This window comes from Onthophagus taurus, chromosome 1, assembly GCF_036711975.1.
Source record: "Onthophagus taurus isolate NC chromosome 1, IU_Otau_3.0, whole genome shotgun sequence".
NCBI lineage: Eukaryota > Metazoa > Arthropoda > Insecta > Coleoptera > Scarabaeidae > Onthophagus > Onthophagus taurus.
In genome coordinates this window covers 23,349,529-23,370,107 of record NC_091966.1, presented here as the reverse complement: position 1 = coordinate 23,370,107, position 20,579 = coordinate 23,349,529, and the positions used below count along the sequence as shown (strand labels likewise).

General features: G+C 32.4%; 2 protein-coding genes and 1 long non-coding RNA gene across 5 annotated transcripts in view; 1 reads left to right on the top strand and 2 right to left on the bottom strand.

The window, feature by feature from the left end:
* The window catches only part of LOC139431017 (ras-related and estrogen-regulated growth inhibitor-like), a 50,405-nt gene that overhangs the window by 14,956 nt on the left and 14,870 nt on the right, over positions 1-20,579 (bottom strand). Inside the window, exons 2-3 of one of the 3 annotated variants that reach the window (XR_011641363.1) lie at positions 5,659-5,774; positions 1,091-5,593 (exon numbers count right to left, since the gene is read on the bottom strand). The gene's annotated coding sequence lies outside the window, so the exon portion shown is untranslated. Of the gene's footprint in view, positions 1-1,090; positions 5,594-5,658; positions 6,977-20,579 lie in introns of those variants that run through there. The other 2 variants (XR_011641362.1, XM_071198584.1) reach the window with 2 other exon arrangements.
* Positions 3,899-10,865, top strand: LOC139431009 (serine/threonine-protein kinase mTOR-like). Its single transcript, XM_071198568.1, has 2 exons — positions 3,899-3,986; positions 9,644-10,865. The coding sequence occupies exons 1-2, from the start codon at positions 3,957-3,959 to the stop codon at positions 10,790-10,792; spliced, it is 1,179 nt and encodes a 392-aa protein (XP_071054669.1). The 5' UTR covers positions 3,899-3,956; the 3' UTR covers positions 10,793-10,865.
* Positions 13,221-15,007, bottom strand: LOC139431002 (uncharacterized). Its single transcript, XR_011641358.1, has 3 exons — positions 14,344-15,007; positions 13,881-14,271; positions 13,221-13,792 (listed from the first exon to the last, which is right to left on the bottom strand). It is a non-coding gene; the product is annotated as an uncharacterized lncRNA (long non-coding RNA).

Genomic DNA, 20,579 nt, shown 5'->3' with positions numbered 1-20,579 from the left:
GCCCGAAAATGAATTTTTATAGAAAAGGTTATAGAAAAGACTGGTGTGAATTTATGCATAAATCCCAGCCATAAACTTAAAACATTCATAATTGCGTAACCAATACGAGTTGGGTCACCCATTTAACATACGGGACACTCTTGCCCTCAAGAACAAACCCCTTCTGTTAAAAAAATTTTTCAACGCCCACACCCGAAAAAGGGACGTTTTCACCCTGATGGACACATTCGAATTAAGCCAAATTCTACCACATAATAGAACACAGTTCTAAGTATTTTTATCAATTTTCAAAACACCGTAATTATTCTTATAAACCGCGCATGGGACTTTAGAGGTACTTTTTTCTCTCTTTAGTTTTTATCTTGAAGTTAATAGTTTTCGCGTAAAAAAATAAAAATTATAATAAAATTAGTCTAAAAGTTGTCTCTGAGTTTTGAAATGCAAGTACGTGCAACAGGTACTATTAGAGAAAAGAGGACTGCAAAATGTCCATTACGACAAACCAAAGACGTAGAAAAGTTACCTCTAGGATCCTATGATCATAGATTTGATGGCGAAAATAAATAAAATATTGTTGATAAAATGGAATGTCAAAATCAAAAGTGCAAGTTGCTCAGCCACGGCTTCTAGAAAAACATTCTGTAGCGATAAGGGGTAAAAAATGGTACTGGTGTTTATTTATAACGATAATTAATATGGTTGTTATGAACTCCTTCTTGCAATACAGAAGAATTCATGGAAACAAGGCAATTTCCATCAACATTTTAGTAGGCATATCGCAGTGACATATTTAAAAATTGGACACGGAACAAGTGTTTTGAAGGGCAGACCATTCAGCGTTAAGAAAGGACATTTCATCAAAAGAAGAGCAAATCAACGTGGATGTCAAAAAATGTGATGTTACCTTATGTGTTACTTGTTTTAGCATGTTTCAAATTTACCCCTAAAGTCCCATCCGCGTTTGCGCCCGGTCCCTGCAATTTATTAGAAGATTTGAAGATACGGTAAATTTGGAAGATTACATTTTTGTCGTTTCAAAAAAAAAGGATTTTGTTAGTAAGAAAATAATTTATAATTTTCTTATACTTACGTTTGAAGTCTTTAACAACAGCCTCCTATTTTGGAATATTTCCTTTGGATTTTACATGGGGATTTTTCCATTCCAAAAAAAAATCTATGGTGGAGTACCTCCCCCCTGCCGACTCCGAATATTTTTCCGTCGAATCTTTTTTTATTTTATTACGTTTCAAAAGACAAGCTTGTACATTACACAAAACGTACCGGGATCAAATAGATTCAGTTTTGTTTTGTTGAATTTTTTTATATATTTTAAATTCTCCCAAAACAAATCCGGATCGTGGATGTAAGAAGATGTTATTTGGTAAAACTGCATTATACGGTGATGAAACTGAAATGGGGTGGGGGTACCCAGCAGTTGTGTCTGTGTGTGTGTGTCGCGTCTGTGTGTGCAAAACAGACGTTTAATACAGCTATTGCCCACTAGAGGTTTACTAAATAGATTTTTAATAAAAACAAGATTTGTGTATAAGAACGGTGGGCAAATGCAGCTCGACGAACCGCATGCGGCTCTTTAAATAATTATTTGTGGCTCTCGATAAATGTACCGAGTTCCTTTTTTAATTTTTTTTTAGTTCCCTTTTTAAACTTGCATACCTTTTTAATACGTATTGAATACGGCTCGCGAAAAATTTCTAATTTTGAAAAATGGCTCTGAATATCAAGGAGCTTACTACCCCTGGACTATAATGTAATTACAATAAATACATACATGGAATAAACAAATAAAAACAATATAATTTTTGTTTTATTTATTTACCCGTGTTTAACCTACTTTTAAAATATAATATATTGTTATATTTAAGTAAAGATGTGTATTTCCCAATTAATTGTGGGTGAATCCCCTAAAAATAAAAACATCCAATAAGACTATTTCATAGTGCTGTAAAGACCATTCTCTCCAGTGTTCTTAGTTTATGAACTGATTTTAGTATTATTATAAGTATTGTTTTATTCGTTTTTTTTAATAACTGCGTTCCTTTTTTTATTTTATTAGTGTTTATTAAGTTTTTTAGTGTTACGTTTAGTTTTTAGTGTTACGTTTAGTTTTTAGTGTTACGTTTAGTTTTTAGTGCTAGTATTATTTTTTAGTATATATAAATTTTAGGTAAGTTTAACATACCATCAAATCTAAAAGTTTTTATATTGAATATGTGTATATGTTTATAACTAGTACAACAATGGCAAATCGAGCGCCGACAACAATCGTCGATGTTGCGACAATTTTGCCGGTTGAAATAATGTTAGCAGAGACGTTTTCAGCACGTGATTTGTACTGCAATTTTATTTCAACCATTGACGACACTATACGTTTTTTGGCCACACGGCGACTTTTATCAAATTCGAAAGAATGTGATAATTGCCACATTGCTATGTCGCTGACAAGGAGAGCATCCATCAGCGATGGAAAGCAGTGGACCTGCAAGGAATGCAGAAAAAACGTGTCAATACGAGCCGGCTCATTCTTTCAGAATAGCAAGCTGAAATTGACAAAAATTTTGGACATTGTATATGGATGGGCGAGGGAGCACCCGCAGAATGAGGCGGCACGTGACGCCAAATTGGGAGAAGGATCCACCCACACCATAGTCGATTGGTACAACTTTTGTCGGGACATAACCGAACAGCACCTTGTCGACAATCCTACCCAAGTAGGAGGATTCGATGAGAACACGCTGTTGTCCAAAACGGTGGAAATTGATGAATCGAAATTTTTCCATCCTAAATACCACCGTGGACAATGGCGTGAAGGCCACTGGGTTTTTGGGGGTATTGAACGGGGTAGTGGCAACTGCTTTCTGGTGGAGGTGCCGGATAGAACGGAGAATACCCTAACCCCAATTATTGAAAGGTACATATATACATATTATGTACAGAGTCAGCCAAACTAAACGCCCCATTGTTTTTATACAAAGAGGTAAAATAAAAAAATAATATTTAATGTAAAGGATTTGTTTTTGAAAAATTAAACAATTACGTATACACGGTGGAGCATTGAGTTTAGATGACCCTATATAAATTATATCGGGTAAGCCGTTCCCACTGGGAAATAGGTGGTTAACATAGGAAAACAATTTTTAGTTAATACTTGCTCCCCACATCATTTAATCCAAAATAAAGTTTACAGACTTAAATTTGAGTTGAATATGTGCTTATTTTAGATTATCATTAATTACTCCGATTAAATAAATTCATTCGATCTGATAAATTCGGATTTATCGTTAAGAATTTATCAAACGGGAGTATAAAATAAGCGTATATGCGACTTAAATGTAATTGTGTAAACTTTATTTTGGATTTAATGAAGTGTGGAGCAAGTATTAACTAAAAATTGTTTTCCCAAATTAACCGCCTATTTTCCAGTGGAAAACGAATACTTGAAAATTAAATGAATATGTTTTTTTTAGATATGTGCTCCCAGGTACAATTATTATTTCCGACGGGTGGAGGGCGTACAGAAATATTAACCAAATAGGAGGTGGTATTTATGAACATGAGGTAATAACTCATGAAGAAAATTTCGTGAATCCTGACGATCCCACTATTCACACGCAGAATGTTGAAAATATGTGGATGAGGGCGAAGAGGAAACTGAAGCGCCAATGTGGTACATCAGAAGCCCTCTTTACCTCTTACCTACATGAATTTATTTGGCGCAATAAATTCAAGAGTCGGGATATTTTTTCAGCGTTGCTCGTGTGTGTTAGGGAGCAGTACCCAGTATGGTAAATATCATATTTATTATTCAATTTTCTATTTCCTATCATTTTTGTTTCATTTTGCAGATAAACTATAGTAAAAAGACTAGTGCATAGTGGAATGCAGATATATTCAACACGAAAAAACATTTTCTTTAATTTTTAAACAATAAAAAACAAATGTTTTGCAGTGGCAACTCGTCAGAGGAGGTATTTATCATTTTGAAGTACTCTTTCTTAACTTTAATTTATAGTTATATACTTTATAGTTATAGTACGTGAAAAATTTTTTTTAATATTTAATTTATCCTCCGCTTTTGAAAGCCCCGCGAGCCGCCGCTGATTTAAAAGTTAAAATTTAAGAAAAACATATATTTTTCAATTCCGCTTCATAATTATGCCATCTAGTGGCCACAAGCTCAACTAATGGTAGAGCGATGTCTATTTTGTGCGGACACACACACACAGACACAACCGCTGAGTTCCCCCACCCCATGTCAGTTTCATCACCGTATAATGCAGGATAACCTACACTACATTAAACACACTACTAATCGAAAAGTAAAAAGTTACATAAAACTCGCCAAAAATAGTTAAAAATGCAGTAAAATTAGACACGTTAAAATGGAGAACAAAACAACCACAGATGACCAGATGCTTAACTTATACCGCTCTCATTTGGACCTAATATTCTATCTCTCTCTAGAGAATTGAAACTGTGTAGATGGCGGTAGTGTAGTCGATCGATAAATACGAGCGGGAATTTGAATGCTCGTTTAAATAAAAATCTCATTACTCTTTAAATTTTTTTTAATAATAAGTTCCAAAAAATCAAAAATTGTCATCTCAAAACTTGAACCAGTTTTAAGATGAAAGCAGTGATTTTTTTGGACTTGTTATTAAAAAAAACTAATAAAATATTATTAAATAAAAATGCAAACTTCAGAAGAAATATAAATTTTTAAATATTTAATCGTTTTCATGGCAAAAGGGTGCGATTTTGTACAATGGTAAAGCATTTGCTTCAAGGCTAGAGGAAAACCCATGAAAAACTCTAGCATTCCATAAGTCAAATAAACTTCTAGACAAATTTAGGAATACGAATTGTTATTGTAAACAACAGATTTAAGACAGCCAGAATAAAAAAATACTACACAACAACTAAAATTAAAAGTACACAGTATTAGTGATAAAATGTTGTTTTAGTTATAAAATAATTATTGTTTCCGAATTAACAATTGATATAAAACTTTAATATTTCTTTTTATTTGTTTCTGTTCCTATCAATTAAAATGCAAAAATATTTGAAACTTAATTAATGCTTTATTATTATTACTATAACTTAAAGTTAATCTTAAATTAAAGTGAGCCAAATAATAACAAACCTAGCAAAATTTATCAGAATTAAGACAAAACAAAAAGGAACAAGATTCATGTAACATGTTTTAGTCTTATTGTTAGTCATAGTTTTAAGTTCTTAGTTCATCATTTATCATAATCATGGTTTGCATTGCTTTAACTATGATCACAACTAAGACTTAAACATATTGCCTCAATTCGTGATTAGATAATTGGAAAGTAAACATTATTACCTTTAAAAACCTGAGTAAAATATTCTGGTTTGTTTAACATATCTCTCAGTAATGTGGTTTTATTTTCATAATTCTTCTTAAGTCTCCGGATCTGTTTCTCTTTGTTCTTTAAAATTCCTATTCAACATAAAACTTTCCATTGTAAAATGTTTATTGCAAATTGTCATTCGGCTAGAATATATGTTTTCTACAGGAACGCCAAGGCACTCATTCCATGATCGCTGTCTAAAATATCAAAGTAAATTTTCATTTAGTACAAAAAATGTATCTAACTAAATTTATAAATGTACTTATTGATATTTAATGGAAATCAAAATAACTTGACCACTTTCTCTACCGAACGTCCGCAAATGTAGCAAATGCTATCCATTTTGGTCCTTACTTTACCACCAAAAACCAACTAATTCTAAGATAACAAAGTATGACAATAAAACTAAGGAAAACTAAATTATGCAAGCAAATAAGCTGCTAAACAAATCTATAATCAAACGATACAGATTTGTTTAGTAGTTTAAATAATCAAACGATAAACACGCAAAACTGCACAATAATTAAACAAAACACAGAAAGTTCGTTAGTTCTGACAGAACTGGACGTAGCTGTGGGATTTACAGATTTACGACTTAAAATACATAGCGCCATCTATTGCTTTCTCTTAACTCTACCAGTTTGCGACTTAAAAATTTTGAAATAAATGGTGCCATCTATTGGCTTGTTTAAATACTACTGTAACGCGACAATTGCGCCATCTACACAGTTTCAGTTTATGTGAGAGAGAAAGTACCATACGAATTTTTCATTTGTTGAACAAGGATAGATAGGATTGCCAATTTATTAGCCGGAGTCCGGCATCTGTATACTCTGTGGTTCGTTGTGTTTTGTTTACGTTTTCACTCACGATCAGTCCAGAATCGGACGCGCTCAGATCGGACCGTCCGGCCGATGATCACCGAGTATTTCCGAACAGGCCAATCTTTTTATGGTTTCTTTGAAAATAAATTTACCTGATTAATGTTTATCCATGTTTACCGAACCCTAATAAACGAATAATTCTCTCCTAAGTAAACAAGGCTTGTGTGCGCATTTGTGTTTTGGCTTTGGCGACGTTAACATTTTAGTAGTTCCGTAGTTTTCAGACTATAAGCACCTTTTTACATAGAAAAATGGACTTAATTTTGGGTGCGTTTTCTGGTCCGAAAGTACCATTAAAATATATTTTTCAATAAATCGTCTTTAAATTTGAGGTGCGTCTTATAGTCTGAAAAATATAGTTTATTTTTCTGAAAAATATATTATTCAAAATGGTTACAGTTTTCCTAACGATAGAAAAAAAAATTATATTTAACTATAAATTGTCACAAAACTATTTAAGGATTTTTTTAGTGCGGTTAGTCGACGTTGTTGGTATTGTATCAATCCTACTGCACTACAATTTGAACAAGAATACAAAAAACTATTAGTACATACCGGCAGTAAAGGGCATGAGATTATACTAATATTTTAAATTGTTCATTAACACTCAAAAATAAAAATGATGAAATTGAAACACTGGACATTATAGACGTTGCGAACTTAGGCAACATGCATTTAACTATCTAAATAAGATAGAAATATTATAAATATATATATATATTTTATATATATTTATATAGATTAAATTTTAATAATTCGTATAAAATTCATTTCTTGGAATATGAGTATAAAAATTTCCCAAAGTGTTAATAAAAGTGTCCTCTTTCCAATGAACACTTTGAAAAATAACTTTTAGTTTTTGAGAAAACAATATTTGAAGTTTTGATAAAATTTTCGATGTTGCAATTTTCATCGATAATTTTCAAAATTCGCTATAAAATTCATTTTTTAAAGGATCCTTGTGGAAATATCACCAATTATTAATTAAAGTATCCTCTTTTTAATGCAAAAGCCGTTTTGAAAAATCACTTTTAGTTCTTGAGAAATAAATTTTTGAAATAATCGACAATTTTTCTGAATTTTGCAATTTCCTCCGATTAAACTTTAATAATTCCTATAAAATCGATTTCTTGGAATATGAGTATGAAAATTTCCCAAAGTGTTTATAAAAGTGTCCTCTTTCCAATAAACCAACACGTTTTGAAAAATATCTTTTAGTTTTTGAGAAAACAATATTTGAAGTTTTGATAAAATTTTCGATGTTGCAATTTCATCGATAATTTTCAAAATTCGCTATAAAATTAATTTCTTGAAGGATCCTTGTGGAAATATCACCAATTATTAATTAAGGTATCCTCTTTTTAATGCAAAAAGCCGTTTTGAAAAATCACTTTTAGTTCTTGAGAAATAAATTTTTGAAATGATCGACAATTTTTTCGAATTTTGCAATTGTCGCCGATTAAGCTTTAAAAATTCGCTATAAAATTAATTTCTTGAAGGATCCTTGTGGAATAATCACCAGTTATTAATTAAAGTATTATTTTCCGATACAACCTATAATTATTAACATAAACTAAAAAAACTGGTTTTCGATACCAGTACACAGCGACACCTAGTGGTTATTCTGAAAAATGTTATTAACAAAAATTATTTTTCGTCCACCTCTGAATAAGTATTATTAGAAAAAATTTTTGATACAACCTATAATTATTAACATAACCTAAAAAAATTGGTTTTCCATACCAGTACACAGCGACACCTAGCGGATATTTAAAAAAATAGTGTTAACTAAATTGTTCTCCGTTCAATTCTGAATAAGTGTTACTTGAAACATTTTCCGATACAAACAATAATTAAGAACATAACCTAGAAAAATTGGTTTTCTATACAAGTACACAGCGAATATTTTGTAAAATGTTATTAACAAAAATTGTTTTGCATCCAATTCTGAATAAGTATTATTTGAAACATTATTTGATACAAACAATAATTAAGACCATAACCTAAAAAACTGGTTTTCGATATCAGTACACAGCGAAACCTAGCGGATATTTTGAAAAATGTTATTAACAAAAATTATTTTCCATCCAATTCTGAACAAGTGTTATTTGAAACATTTTCCGATACAAACAAAAATTAAGGGCATAACCTAAAAAAACTGGTTTTCCATACCGATACACAACGATACCTAGCGGATATTTTGGATAATTTTATTAACAAAAATTGTTTTCCATCCAATTCTGAACAAGTATAATTTGAAACATTTTTCGATACAATCCATAATTATTAACATAACCTAAAAAACTTGGTTTTCCATACCAATACACAGCGACACCTAGTGGATATTTTGAAAAATGTTATTAACAAAAATTGTTCTCCGTCCAATTTTGAATAAGTATTATTTGAAACATTATTTGATACAAACAATAATTAAGAACATAACCTAAAAAACTGGTTTTCGATATCAGTATACAGCGAAACCTAGCGAAAATTTTGAAAAATGTTATTAACAAAAATTATTTTCCATCCAATTCTGAACAAGTATTATTTAAAATATTTTCCGCTACAACCAATAATTAAGAACATAACCTAAAAAACTGCTTTTTATACCAGTACACAGCGAAATCTAGCGGATATTTAAAAAAAATGTTGTTAACAAAAATTATTTTCCATCGAATTCTGAACAAATATTGTTTGAAACATTTTCCGATACAACCTACAATTATTAACATAACCTAAAAAACTGGTTTTCCATACCAGTACATAGGGAAACCTAGCGAATATTTTGAAAAATGTTATTAACAAAAATTATTTTCCATCCAATTCTGAACAAGTATTATTTAAAACATTTTCCGCTACAACCAATAATTAAGAACATAACCTAAAAAACTGGTTTTCCATACCAGTACATAGCGAAACCTAGCGAATATTTAAAAAAATGTTATTAACAAAAATTATTTTCCATCGAATTCTGAACAAATATTATTTGAAACATTTTCCGATACAACCTACAATTATTAACATAACCTAAAAAACTGGTTTTTCATACCAGTACATAGCGAAACCTAGCGGATATTTTAAAAAATGTTATTAACAAAAATTATTTTCCATCGAATTGTGAACAAATATTATTTGAAACATTTTCCGATACAACCTATAATTATTAATATAACCTAAAAAACTGGTTTTTCATACCAGTACACAGAGACACTTAGCGGATATTTTGCAAAATGTTATTAACAAAAATTGTTCTCCGTCCAATTCTGAATAAGTATGTAGTATAATGGGATTTTTAGTATAATGGGATAAATTTTAATTAATTTTTAATAACTTAATAAATTGAGGTTGTCAATTTTTTTATAGGTCATAACATCAAAACAACGTCCAAGAAAACTATTAATTCGCGGTTCAAACGGTAAAGACTACATGTTCCTTTTAAAAGGACACGAAGATTTACGCCAAGACGAGCGAGTAATACAAATATTCGGCCTTGTAAATACTTTATTATTAAAAGATCCCGACACAGTCCGTTGCAACCTCACGATACAACGTTACGCGGTGATTCCATTAAGTACGAATTCCGGTTTAATCGGGTGGGTACCACATTGCGATACATTACACACCCTCATCAAAGATTATCGCGAAAAGAAAAAGATTTTATTAAACATCGAACATCGAATCATGTTGAGAATGGCACCCGATTACGATCATTTAACCGTAATACAAAAAGTCGAGGCTTTCGAACAAGCTCTCGAGCATACTCACGGCGATGATTTAGCACGTTTATTATGGCTAAAAAGTCCATCTTCGGAAGTGTGGTTTGATCGAAGGACGAATTGTACAAGATCGTTAGCTGTTATGTCAATGGTCGGGTATATTTTGGGATTGGGAGATCGACATCCATCGAATTTAATGTTGGATCGATTATCAGGAAAGATTTTACACATCGATTTCGGGGATTGCTTCGAAGTGGCGATGACTAGGGAAAAGTTTTCCGAAAAAATCCCCTTCCGATTAACAAGAATGTTAATAAACGCGATGGAAGTGACCGGAATCGAAGGAACTTACCGAAGAACTTGTGAGAGCGTTATGAGCGTTTTAAGAAGAAATAAAGATAGCGTTATGGCCGTTTTGGAAGCTTTCGTTTATGACCCACTTTTAAATTGGAGATTAGTCGATACAGGGCGGTTAAATAGATCGAATACTAACGATGTTGGTTCGATTTCAACCGGATTTTCGCAAGAACAAGATTTGGTTAATTCGTTGAGTGTTAATATGAATAAAATTGGGTTATCATCGCCGGAGGCTATGGTGGATGGTTCTGAACCGGAAGTGGTTAAAAATAAAAAAGCGGTTGCTATCGTTAATAGGGTTAAAGATAAATTAACCGGTAATGATTTTAGTATTGATGAAACTTTAACGATTGAAATGCAAGTTGATAGATTAATACAGCAAGCTACTGATAATGAAAATTTATGTCAATGTTATATTGGAGGGTGTCCGTTTTGGTAAAAAATAAGCTTAAACGTTAGTTATTAGAATAAGACTTATTATATATGCTTTAATAATAATAATAAGAAGAAAATTTTGTTTTATTATCTTTTCAAATATCATTTTTCATGTAATCAGCCGAGGTCATACAATTTTCATTATAAGTTGTGCCGAGGCAGTCCTTGTGTGTTTACTAATTTTGGCTTAATCAGGCAATATCATAAAAAACTGCTTTTTATACCAGTACACAGCGAAACCTAGCGGATATTTAAAAAAATGTTATTAACAAAAATTATTTTCCATCCAATTCTGAACAAGTATTATTTAAAACATTTTCGGCCACAACCAATACTTAAGAACATAACCTAAAAAAACTGCTTTTTATACCAGTACACAGCGAAACCTAGCGGATATTTAAAAAAATGTTATTAACAAAAATTATTTTCCATCGAATTCTGAACAAATATTATTTGAAACATTTTCCGTTACAACCTATAATTATTAACATAACCTAAAAAACTGGTTTTCCATACCAGTACATAGCAAAACCTAACGAATATTTTGAAAAATGTTATTAACAAAAATTATTTTCCATTCAATTCTGAACAAATATTATTTAAAACATTTTTGGCTACAACCAATAATTAAGAACATAACCTGAAAAAACTGCTTTTTATACCAGTACACAGCGAAACCTAGCGGATATTTAAAAAAATGTTATTAACAAAAATTATTTTCCATCGAATTCTGAACAAATATTATTTGAAACATTTTCCGATACAACCTATAATTATTAACATAACCTAAAAAACTGGTTTTCCATACCAGTACATAGCGAAACCTAGGGAATATTTTGAAAAATGTTATTAACAAAAATTATTTTCCATCCAATTCTGAACAAGTATCATTTAAAACATTTTCGGCTACAACCAATAATTAAGAATATAACCTAAAAAACTGCTTTTTATACCAGTACACAGTGAAACCTAGCGGATATTTAAAAAAATGTTATTAACAAAAATTATAAAAGATTAAAAAAGAGAGATAAGATAAGATTTTTTTTAATTAATTAATGAATGAATGATTATGTTGATTAAGCCGTATAGTAAAAACAACTTATCAAATGAAGAAAAAGTTTTCAACTATAGGCTTTCCAGAGCGCGGCGAGTAGTAGAAAATGTATTTGGTATACTTTGTCTGGCGATTTCAAGTATTACAGAGACCAATACAATTATTCGGGTTTAGCCACACGTCTCTTAAGACGGCTAAACCCGAATGTTTCTAGTTTTAGGTCTAGCGTTAGTTCTAGTGACAGTAGTTAGCATAAGCTAGTTAGCATAAGATATCACTATGTTGCATATTTTTATTGCACTAAAACTAGAACTAACACTAGACCTTGAACTAGATACTTTTTAGTTAGGGTTTAGTCGTGCATCTTCAGATCCGAATGTTTCTAGTAGTAGGTCTAGTGTTATTTCTAGTTTTAATTTTTATTTAGCATTAGATTGTGGTATATTTTTATTAAACGAAAAGTAGAATTAACACTAGACCTAGAACTAGAAACTTTCGGGTTTAGCCGTGCACCTCTTAAGATAGCCGAAAACTCAGGGTTATCATGAAGACGTCACCTTTTCCAAGCAAAACTTTTCCTTTGCGAAACTACCCAAGTATTAATGTGTAGTATTAATCCTTTCATATATTCGCATTACGGTACGCTACTCAAGACGATTACGCTCGCAAACTTGTTTTAATGGTTAACTGCTCGAAACTGATATTCTTGCTTGCGGTCTATGACAAGTCGAAGCCTGTCCATTACCCTCACTCAGAGTTAGTGAATTCTCTCATGTTTTAACTGCTCAAGACGAATATATTCGCCAGCTAGCGAACGCATCGTAGTACCATTCGAGTTATTTATTGATATTTACGCGTAAAAATGCATCGCCGATCTAAACCGCTAACTTGCAAGGAACTTTTGGCAATATTGGAAAATAGTGATAGTCAAGAAAACTTTATTGGTCATTTAGAGGATCAGAGCGATGATGGATGGATCGATACCGACGAGAAAGCAAATGAAGGCAGGTATAGAAAATTTGATTAATTTTTATAAAAGTAATACGTGTATTACTGACAATTAGTGCATGCTACTGACACCGACGCTCAAGACACCCAGTCAAAAAGTGACGGCGCAGACATTTTTGATGAAGTTGTGCCGGCAGAACCACCTACCAAAGGTGCCCGAAACAATTTTGTTTGGCAGCAAATTTTTCGTAGTATTTCGTAGATAATAATATCGAACCAGCTAAAAGAGATACTTTACGTATAATCAGAGTAATTACACTAGTTTACAAGAAAAATCTCGAAGACTGGGATATTTTCTTATAACGTAGAATGTTGTGTTGATTCTGAAACTGTCTTCAGTTTTTCTCCATCTCGTCCAGTTTTTGAGATATACCCAAAAATGTGGAAAATCATAAATTAAAAAACATAGCAACGGTTCATGTTCAGTATATTTTTTATTTTGCATAGTGTGATTCTGTAGCTATATGGACATAAAAGTAGAGATTCGGACGAACATTTTGAGGTATTGATGGCATAAATCGGACTCTCCGTTATTTTCCTACAGCCTAAACCAACTCAAAATCAAATTTTTTCAAGAGTTTCACTATGGACACTCGGGTTTTTGGCTGATCTTACAAACGATACTAAACTTTTCTTTTTCTTTTTATTTATATTGTCTAGGTTTATATTACAAATTATATTACAGAACTTTTATGTAATTAAATTTTATGTTTAATATAAATACACTACTTTACTTATTGTTAGTATAGTGCGGGATATGATTATTTTTTGACAATTTTTTGTATGTCTTTGGGTCGATTTCTCTGATAACACTCCAGAGATAGTCTCCCATCATCCCTGCGTACCAGTAACCTTCATAACGTCTTTCCAATGTCATTAAGTCTTGATGGAACCGCTCGCCTTGTTCGTCACTTTCCGCTCCAAGATTGCTTGGAAAAAAATCTAAGTGCAAATAGAGAAAATGGATTTTGAGCGACATATTTGCATTTATGGCATCATAATTGTGCAATAAGATAATTCTGATCCTTACGATTTCCTAAAAATCCATAGACGGTTTGATTGAAGCTACGCCGTTGCTTCTTTTGTTGTTAATGTTGACATTTATTAATTTTCTTATTTGGGGGCCAAAAAATATGCCTTCTTTTAGTTTAGCGTACGATAGTTGTAAGCTAAATGCTGGGCCTTCTGGATTCAACGTTTTCACAAAGTTTTTCATCAAACCCAGTTTGATGTGCAGTGGAGGCAATATTACAGATGCTGGTCTCACCAGAGGCTTATTTAAGACATTGAAAGCACCAGTATCGTAATGTTCTCTAGAAGGCCAGTCTTTGCGAACATAATGATGCTCTCTCGCTCGGCTATCCCACAAACAAAGAAAACAGCAATATTTTGTAAAACCGCCTTGTAACCACAGCAATTACCTGAAAATCATAGAAATGTAAGTCAATACTTAAAAAGTAGAAGTTAGTAAATTTCTTTACTGCGGCAATTACCTTTAAATCTGCACAAACTTTCCATTCAAATGCGTTATACCGAATTAGAGTCGAAACCTCTGATATGCGCACATATATTTCTTTAACATTGACGGCATGTGCAAGTGGAATAGTTGGTAGTGTGTTTCCATTATAAAGTAAAGCTGTTTTAACACTGTTTTTAGAGCTATCGATAAAAAGACGCCATTCACCTGGGTTATGATCTATTTTCAATTCATCAAACAGTCTCTGCAGGTTATTGCAATAACAAATACCTTGATCTTTCGTAAACAATTGTACAAATGCTTCGCCTCTGTTTCGATAAACAGTTACACGGGTTGTAAATAATTCCATTGCTGTAAGCGGGATCCCAATACCTCACTATCAATCTTCGACAACTTCAGATCTCTAGCTAAGTCACTTAGTTCTTTCTGTGACAGTTTATGGTTTATTTTGGCATCATAGTCGCTGCTAGATGAGATATCTTTCACTGGATTGCATTAATCGGTCAGGAGGGTTTGGTCTTAGTATAGTTTCGCTGTGAGGAATCGGCTTTTTGGCTGATCTTACATTAGGATAAACCGAACTTTTCTTTGTTTTTTGTTTATGCCGTCTAGGTTTATGTTACAGAAATAGCAATCGGAATGATCTGATATTTGTGACCATAACATTGGAATACCAAACTGTAAATAAGATGTAGATTCACCCGCCATCCATCTATTCAAAGATATACCTCAATTCGGACATACGAAGCTGGGTATCCAGGGCTTGTCTAAATTCGTCAAAGCAAACCCAAAACAATGAGAAGACACCTGTTTTATAACAGTTGTAATTGGTCGTCCCGTCATCTCAATAATGTATTGTCCTCAAATAAAACATAACAAATCAGGATTGTTCTTGCATTCAAAACTTCTGCTGCTGCTAGCCATTATCAACAAAACTTTCACAAAACTCTGCTATTTTCTTAAACGAAAGATCACTGAGGTGACTTCGAACCAGTTTCTGAAGAAGGTTGCAACATGGCATCCGAAACGTCAAACCTTTTATTAAAAGACGCACGGCAAAACTCGAAAGTTTCTAGTGTTAGTTCTAGTTTTAGTTCTAATTTTAGTTTAATATATTCTCCTTTTATAAAAAAATATTTCAAAATAAGACTGTTTAGCAGAACAAGGTTCTAATATATAAAGAAGTGGAGTTATTAAAAAACACTTTTTCACAGAAAGTGATTATTTTTTAACAATGAGAATTTCTTTTGCTAAAAAAGGTCGAACAAGTCTTTTTCCAAGAATGTTATTGTTTGTTGTATTTAAAAAATAATAATACTTATTTCAGTGAATTTAATGTTTATACTTAGTGTCTGGAGGAATTAAAACACCTCTTTATTAAAAAAAAATGTTCGTAATAATGTTTCAATAACACAGCGAAAATGGCAAAAAAAATATTGTACGATTGTCGTAAATTAACGATATCTCCGGTAAACTACATACGACCATGGTGTCTAATGCTTCGAAATTTAGAGAATTAAATGTTCTACAAGATAGAATAGCTAACTTTTTTGTTCATGTATAATTCTTTTTCGTTACGGCGCGATTAAGTGATAAAAAATGGGAAAATGCCAAAAAATTTGATTTTGTTGCGTTGTTTTAGGCTGTAGCAAAATAACGGAGAGTCGGATTTATGCCATCAATACCTCAAAATGTTTGTCAGGATCTCTGCTTTCATGTCCATATACTTACAGAAGCACACTATGCAAAATAAAAAATATACTGAACATGAACCATTGCTGTTTTTTAATTTACGATTTTCCACATTTTTGGGTATATCTCGAAAACTGGACGCGATGGAGAAAAACTGAAGACAGCTTCAGAATCAGCACAACATTCTACGGTTTAAAAAAATATCGCAGTCTTCGAGGAAAAAATTGATTAAAATTTGTAAACTAGTGTTATTGATCACTTGACAATAACGTTCAAAAATTGTTTTTATCCCTTCTAAAAGTTATGTATTGCTGAAAGCCTCATATTATACAAGGGCAGAGTTTTCTTTAAACAATACATCCCATCGAAGCGACATCGATTTGGAATAAAATTTTTCATGCTTTGCGATTGCGCAACTACAAATCTGGTAACGACTAGAGTAGAATATCTTGGAAAATCTGGGCATGACCCTAATGACTCCCTACTTGAACAGAGGTTATACCCTATTTTTTAATCACTGGTATACGAGTCCAACATTATTTTCTTATCTTCATGGTTTCAAAACAAATACTTGTGGGACAGTCCAGGAAACATATGCTCAATCTTGCGCAAAAACTACAGTCAGGGCAGGTCATAAATAAACGTGAGGTTCGCATGCTGACAAGTTGCTTTAGAGCAGAAGTGAGGGATACTGGAAAAATTGACCATCGTACCGAAGACAGAATTCAAAATCCAAGTTGTATACTTGAATATAACTTGAAAATGGGATCTGTTGACAAATCAGACATGCTTCTTTCATCAATTGAGTGTGTCAGAAATAGTATGAAATGTAGTTGGTTCAAGGTGTTGTACCTGTTGAACACGGAATGGATACAAGCCATGAGTACGCAATGTTCTCCATACTTTTACATAAGGAACACCAAGACGAGCAGAAAGTCTTCTTGTACTAGTAGATGGACTGCGTTCTACCGACTGAAGAATTTGTTCAACATCATTCAGAGTTTGTACACCTGCACGTTGAGAATTAATACTTATAGTTGGAACAGAACCGGTTTCAGGTAATCTGTTTAATGTGCGAGTAAATGCTCTTGAATCTGGTATCTCGGTTAGGAAATCATCTCCTATAGTCACGACGAGCAGCACGTGCATTTCCATTGCAGAAACCGTAACAAAACACCATATCAGCATATTCTGCATGAGTCAATATTTATTTTATTTATTTATTCATATTCGGGACACGTACAGGAAAAAATCCCAAAAAAGTGTCCACTACAATAATATAAAAGAAAAGGAAACAGACTACATAAGAAAGAACAAAAAAAAACTAAAAAATTTATCAAAAGCATGAAACAATAAAAAAAATGGAATTAAATCAGCAAGCACGAAGCAGAAAAGAAAATAAACACAGAGACTAGATTGGTCCACATAATCATCGATATTACGCGGATAGAAAAACAGAATAATAAGGACCATAAGAAAGAACAAATTTTTGTTGCTTTTCTTTTCTGTCCCACCACCCGCAAGAAATCAATATAAATATGGTAAACGAATGTGTTTCGATTGAGTAAATTAATTTTACAAAGAAAAAACTAATGACAAATACTTAAAGTTAAAACGGATTTTTTAAACGATTACAAAAGAAATCAACATTGAAACAATAAACATTGCAAGTGTGCATCTGTCTCAACAGAGGTGAACCGGCATGCGCACTAGATCCAGAAGCAGGTAGTCTGAACAAAAATGGTGATCGAGTAAGGAACATTAAAGTGAATCTGCTCTAAAAGAACCGGAGCGTCGAGAACTCCATTAACTAGTTTGAACAGGAACAATAGGTCTGTACTGTCATCTTACTGTACCTGGCATCTTTGGGAATAAGGGCAGTACGGAAGGTAAAATTTGTGAGCAAGATAACGGATATCGGACGGATATCGGACGAAGATAACGGTCGATGTAAATATTATAGGCAGGACTTCATACTAGTGAAGCGAAATTTAAACCGATAGCAACGTATGTCATATATAAAGAAGTAATGCAGCGGACGTTAGTAAATGGACGAGAAATCCTAATGATAAATCCTAGGCGCTTAGTAGCTTCAGAAACGATAGAAGTAATATGATCGCGATAGAGTAGTCTAGAATCCAGAACAACGCCAAGATCTTCAATTGTAGAGGATTGAGTAAGATATATATTTGAAGTTAACATTATATCTCTTTCTACTGAACGTGATCTGACAACACTTATCAGGATTTAGAAATAAGTAATTTTGTGAGCAATAAGAATCAATAAATAAAATTCTTGAATGACGATGAAAATTCTTTTATTAAATTGGTTCGGTGCTACATGTTTCGCACCGAACCAATTTAATAAAAGAATTTTCATCGTCATTCAAGAATTTTATTTATCCTTCTACGATGAACTTGGAGTCAATCCTAGCCAAAATAAGAATCAAATCTGTCAATGTCATCTTGCAACCGAATACAGTCAGAAGCAGACCTGATGCTAGCAAAAATGTTACAGTCATCAGCGAAAAGAGAAAAATTCGAATAATGAAAGCACTCAGAAACATCATTTATATAGGCTAGAAATAAAATAGGTCCAAGATGGCTACCTTGAGGTACACCAGATGTAACAGGAGTAAAGCTAGATATGAAATTATTTACTTTCACTGCTTGAAATCTCTTAGATATATAGGACGAAATCCATAGAGACAGCCCGTTAGATAGGTTAAACTTGTTCAGCTTATCCATAAGAATGTTATGGTGAAGTATTTGTCAGATCGGTGTAGATAGCATCCACCTGAGAGTTATCATTCATAGAATCCTGAATGTATTGAACAAACGCAACCAGATTCGTCTCAACTGATCGCCCACGCAAAAAACCGTGTTGTTGAGGGATAATAGCAGGTCGAAGATAGCTATATAAGTTGTCATAAATTAATTTTTCAAAGACCTTCGAAACAATGGATAATAGAGAAATTGGACGATAGTTGCACACAAAATGTCTGCTACCCGATTTAAAGACTGGAGTTATGAAGGCTTTTTTCCATTCTGAGGGAAAGACTGAATTTTCAATGGAGCGGCTGAAGATAATGAATAGAGGAGTTGCTAACTCCCCTGCACATTTAGCAATAAAGTGTCTCGGCAAGCCATCGGGGCCAGGGCCCAATTTATGGTCGACTTGTGTCAGAAAGTGAGAGACATCACGTTCAGAGAACCACGGCTGCGATTGGTAAATAACATTTCGCTTGTGAGAGGTATTCAGGCAACCGTCGATATAAACAGAGCTAAAAAACTGAGAGAAAAGTTCAGTTATACGCTTCCCGTCATCCGCCACTTCACCGTTCAGCTCCATTCGAGACGGAATACCGCCGCACTATGGGCAATTTGACTCGTTGGCTGATCATAAATGGGTTTTTCGAAAGTCGAAATTTATTTCATTTTTCAATTGAATCCTATAGTAGAAATGTCAGATTATTTCGGTTATTTTTGTAGTGATTTTTAACGATTGCTAATATAAAGTTTTAGTGTGAAACCTATATAACGTTATATCTTCCCGAAAAGGTTGTTCAATGGAGAACCTAATTCAGGTATCAATAAATAATTTCATCGTTGTATTTTAACAATAAACGCGGGATTATTCGATGCCATCAATTTCGAGATTTCTTTAACTTTAGCTAGAGTTTTAGCAGTTAGCGATGTTTAGCGATGGTTTAAAATATATATAATTTTAAAGACTATTTATTTCTTTAACCCTTTGTGTCCCAAGAAGCCAAACATTTTAAAACTTTGTGACAGAATCAGACAGAATTAAAACGCTATCAAAATACACTCAGTAAAGGTCTTTGGAATAAAATTTTAGCAAAATATGCAATCCCCCTATTTTCGCATAGTCTAAATGTCAAATAAGATGCTAATTCAAAAATTCCTGGAAACCGTGTTTATTGAAATTAAGAAATACAACTTATTTTAAATTGAAGCTTGAAGCTTTCTGTTTAAATCGATGTATAACAATCGATGGGTTGAATTAAAAAAATATTGAGAAAACGAGTATTGAGTTAAAACTAACATTTTCGTATAACCTAAGAGTGTCAAAAAATATGCTAATTTAAAAATTCCTGGAAGCCGTATTTATTGAAATTAAAGAATGAAACTTATTTTAAATCAAAGCTCAAAGATTTCTCTTTAAAATGATGTATAATAATTGTTGGGTTGGATTGGAAAAAAATAGAGAAAAAAAATTTTGAAACAAAACTTACATTTTCGAATAACCTAAAAATGTTAAAAAGATGCTAATTTAAAAATTCCTGTAAGCCGTATTTATTGAAATTAAGGAATGAAACTTATTTTAAATCAAAGCTCAAAGCTTTCTCTTTAAAATAATGTATAATAATTGTTGGGTTGGATTGGAAAAATATAGAGAAAAAAAAAGTTGAAATAAAACTTACATTTTCGTATAACCTAAGAGTGTCAAAAAATATGCTAATTTAAAAATTCCTGGAAGCCGTATTTATTGAAATTAAGGAATGAAACTTATTTTAAATCAAAGCTCAAAGCTTTCTCT

Bases quoted from the DNA above. Each gene is read 5' to 3' on its own strand.
- LOC139431009 (XM_071198568.1), top strand. From the start codon at position 3,957: ATGTTTTGCAGTGGCAACTCGTCAGAGGAG. The intron at 3,987-9,643 runs GTATTTATCATT...ATTTTTTTATAG, and splicing joins GTGGCAACTCGTCAGAGGAG to GTCATAACATCAAAACAACG.